General features: G+C 38.5%; 1 protein-coding gene across 1 annotated transcript; it reads left to right on the top strand.

Annotated features, from left to right (window-relative positions):
• The first annotated feature begins 440 nt into the window (after positions 1–440).
• On the top strand, positions 441–3646 carry LOC108674670. The gene is made up of 4 exons (XM_018162632.2): positions 441–639; positions 1630–1764; positions 2100–2258; positions 2439–3646. The coding sequence occupies exons 1-4, from the start codon at positions 441–443 to the stop codon at positions 2669–2671; spliced, it is 726 nt and encodes a 241-aa protein (XP_018018121.1). The 3' UTR covers positions 2672–3646.
• Positions 3647–3897: the final 251 nt, after the last annotated feature.

Below are 3897 nucleotides of genomic sequence, written 5' to 3'. Positions count from 1 at the left end.
TTTTCCGGAAAATTTGAGGGCATTGTCTTTCGATTTATTTTTGGTCATTGGTCGGCTAATCAGATGTCAACAAACAAGTTAGCGTAAGTTCAATCGAGTGCAGTCAAACATTAGTTTCAATTTTCTCGTTGATTTCTTCGTCACCAAACTTAATGAAGCATTTAAAGTCGTTATTTATTTAAAATATACTTGCCATCTCAAGGCTACATTCAATATTTTTTGTAGTGACTTGAAATTTTACGTAACGCTGTGCTCTTCATCGCTTTCTGCTAGCTGATCAACAAATTATTCACGTGATTTCGATGGGTTTTAGCTGGAATATATAAAAACCAGAATTTCTCAATGAAAGACAGTGCATAGGAAAGCCAGACATATTTTTAATTCTAAGCTGACAATAATGATTGACGTTCTTTACTAGTGCAGAATTTGCCGCCTGAAGCATGCGTTTGACCGCGTCGAGTTCGACAGCAGCTACGCCAAGTCTGGCGGCGCTAGCGCTGCTGGCGGCGCTGCACGCATCGCACGCTTGGTACGACAACGCCAAGCTCGTGCAGAGCGTGCGTGGCGACTGGCTCTTTGCTCCCGGCTACGCCATTGACCCCGCCAATGCTGCAATTAAATTGACTCTTGCTTCCTTCTGTGAGCTACCAATAGAACTTGTATTTCTTCCCAAAGAGTTAACATTAATATGTGCTTTTCTCGCGAAATAGTAGAGACTACGGAACCAAACTGTGCTGTAGTTATCCGTTATATTACATTATCGAGTACATTTGACATTGAATTCTGCAGCAACTTAAAAATTATTATAAGATGGCAGAATATTCTTGTTTATATGCGTACAATTTAATGACTAGAGACTGCATTATAATTTTCATGGAGTCAAACAATTATTTAGTTTATATGATGTTGGCAGATCAAAAGGCAGATTTAGCAAATAATAATAATTTATTAACGACGTTTCGAATGTAGCAACCTTCATTTTCAAGTTGAGAGAAACATTGAATCGTGAAATTTTGTTGGACATAAGTACATATCACACGTAAATAGAATACAACACAAAAATTTCGAGCCAGAAAGTCCTCCTGCAAACAATCTCAAATTTTTTAGACAAATCCGGTAGTTTGGAAATGGATAGCTGGGGTCCAATTCAAAATTAAGATGGTTCCAGCACTCGTTGGTCGGTTAATGTTGAGCTAAATGAGCACCTCCGCATGATGATGTTGGTAGGTTCCTCCAGCACGGTGCGATCGACGGGCTAGTGAGTTTGTCTCAGGGGGCTTCTCTGCCCTCCAGGTTGAAGATGACAGGTGAGACGGTCTCAATGTCGTGGTTGTTAGTCCAAATACTCCAATGTAGTCCAAATGCTGAAGAAGTAAGTCTACAACCTTCTTTGGAGCAAAATTTATAAACTACGCTGGCGTCTTGGAAAACTTCCGCTTTCTGTCAGGGGCCATTGTTTCGTATAGTCCGGAGTTTGACGTTGTCAAGGGACTCGCTTCCATGAAAGTAATAATGCATTTTCAGGTCATTAAATTGTACGCATATTAACTTGAAAATGTATATGAATAGTGTGTATGTGCTATGTAGTGGGTCCACGCATGTACTGGCTGTGTGTTTTCTGTTGTGTAGGCGCCTGCAGGTCTGCCTGCACTTTTCACGGCTGCTTGGCTCTGTCCTACGACGCTGGGACGCAGCAATGCCTCTTGTCGAACGCTTACAGCCAAGCCATACCTCTGCCCGGAGCAAAGTACATGCACATACCCAGTAAGTCTTGATGTACTAAAGTGAAATGGGCTAATGCCTATCTGCCAATGTTAGGTCTAAAGTATACACTGCATGTACCAGATAACACCTTGTTTCATTTTATAAGCGGTGTAGCGATATAGCATGATAGCTTATGGTGAGATTAAGCTACATGTCTGAAAAAATATGAAATTAAATAGGAAAAATAATATAACAACTGAAAATTTTGAACAGAGAAAACACCAAGACGGATCAAACTTTCAAGTCACCAAAACCATAGCTACTAGTCAGACTGAATCAGTTTATCCTATCTTAAACAAAAATCATTTCAAAACAAACTATACAAACTGTTTCAGAACAAAACATCACGAGGGGCGCTGACGGCTTGTATTATGTCGTCACGCCGTTTTTCCCGGACAGACAAACGGCGCTGGCGCAGTGCGCGAAATTTGGCTTCCGCAACGCCATATCGAGGAGCCCCCAGACAACGCAAGTGCTCAAGAAGTTCGCTACAAGTATGGTATTAGGAATTACCTTAGACTAAAATTTTAAATAGTCGCTTGAGTTAATAATTTATGAGTTTATCATTCATATATACTGTATTTAAAATGGCAACCATTCAATTAACTGCGATCAGTTAAGTTTAATTCCATGGAATAAAATATTGCGCACAGATTTTTCTGGATCGTCAACAGATCCACAGAAATGCACCTGGGTGGGGCTGAAGAAAACTTCTCCTAATTTGGACTTGGTGTGGGAGGACGGAACTCCTCTGGACATGAATGCAGTGACGTCTCTGGATTTACTGAAGAACGGAGGCTCTGGCGAAATGTACTTTGCCCTCTACCAAAATGTCATCGACGACATGTCAGATGGCTGGCCGTGTAACGTCATCTGCCAGGCAAACTTCGACCACATTCAGTGGTAGTGGCAAACAAGATATCGTCCCAACATTCAGTGGTAGTGGCAAACAAGATATCGTCCCAGGTTTCTCTAGCACAACACCATGCACCATTGTCGGTAGTTAACGATAATTGCGGATCTCATTGTTTAGTCTTCGAGTAGATGAACTGTTTTCTAATATTTCTGCAGTAATTTTTGACTCGTGATGACGAAACATAATTTTGCCATATATTAGATGTTATGCGATTGATCATGCATTGAATTAATGAATATCAAGTAGCATTTTAACATTCTATGACATCCAAAAGACAATTTTGGATGTCTCCAAAATGTCTTTTAAACTAATTTTTTTAAATATATATACTCATTAATTATAGATGTGCAGTACCCACTACTATTGTCAACAATAATATTGGTTTTTAATTATTTCTAAATTTTTAAATAATAATTCAACTATAACATTTGTTGCATGAACGTTGCTCTTTGATATAGTCATACTCAGGCATATCTGTGATGGCAAGGCTTTTATCAAACAAATTATAATCGAGAAGTTTACAAATGGAACTCTGCTAATAAATCATAAACTCTAATAAGTTTAAATAACATAGAACTGGTGCAACGAAGTATAAAAAATATAAGTTAATTTCAGCCTAACGACCTCTAACTAGACAATAAACCGTCCTATGCAATGACTATTAATATCATGAGTCGTATGCAATGGATCATTAGTCACCCGATAATCGTTTGAAATAATCCTGCAATTATAAAATTAGCCAATTTATAAAACAATCTGGATTTTATCCAAGTGAAGGTATCTTTGCACATCAAATTACAACTATCACCAAGAGTGTTTTTCGTAGTAGTTTAATCAGTAAAAATATACCTGTTCACTATTGATGGATTTTTTTTCAATCAGGGTTCACTCAAAATAAAATGTGGTGCATATCCGTATGTACTAGATTTAATGCCTGAATGAATGTTTTTTTACGTTATGTGGTATAGGCAGTGGTGGGCACAGCTAACCTAAAAGTTAGCTTCGATAACCGCTAATCCGCTAACTGAAAAGTTAGCTTCGATAACGCTAAACCGATAAATCACCAAAAAACGTAGCGGAGTTTGCCGCTAACCGCTAACCGCTAACTTTTAATATTTAAATTTAGATTTTGGTTAATTTTTTTTTTGGGGGGTAGCGGACTTCCAGTTAGCGGAACTAAATTTAGCGGAAGCTAATTGGTCCGCTAAAGGTTTTCA

The sequence above is a fragment of the Hyalella azteca genome, unplaced genomic scaffold (assembly GCF_000764305.2).
Source record: "Hyalella azteca isolate HAZT.00-mixed unplaced genomic scaffold, Hazt_2.0.2 contig7140, whole genome shotgun sequence".
Lineage (NCBI taxonomy): Eukaryota > Metazoa > Arthropoda > Malacostraca > Amphipoda > Hyalellidae > Hyalella > Hyalella azteca.
Note: the sequence above shows the minus strand (reverse complement) of the source record. Positions and strands in the feature narration are given on the sequence as shown.

Excerpts from the sequence above, each read along its gene's own strand:
- LOC108674670 (XM_018162632.2), top strand. The coding sequence starts at position 441 with ATGCGTTTGACCGCGTCGAGTTCGACAGCAGCTACGCCAAGTCTGGCG. Across the intron at positions 1,765-2,099 it reads AAAGTACATGCACATACCCA|AACAAAACATCACGAGGGGC; the intron begins GTAAGTCTTGAT and ends AAACTGTTTCAG. Across the intron at positions 2,259-2,438 it reads GCTCAAGAAGTTCGCTACAA|ATCCACAGAAATGCACCTGG; the intron begins GTATGGTATTAG and ends GATCGTCAACAG.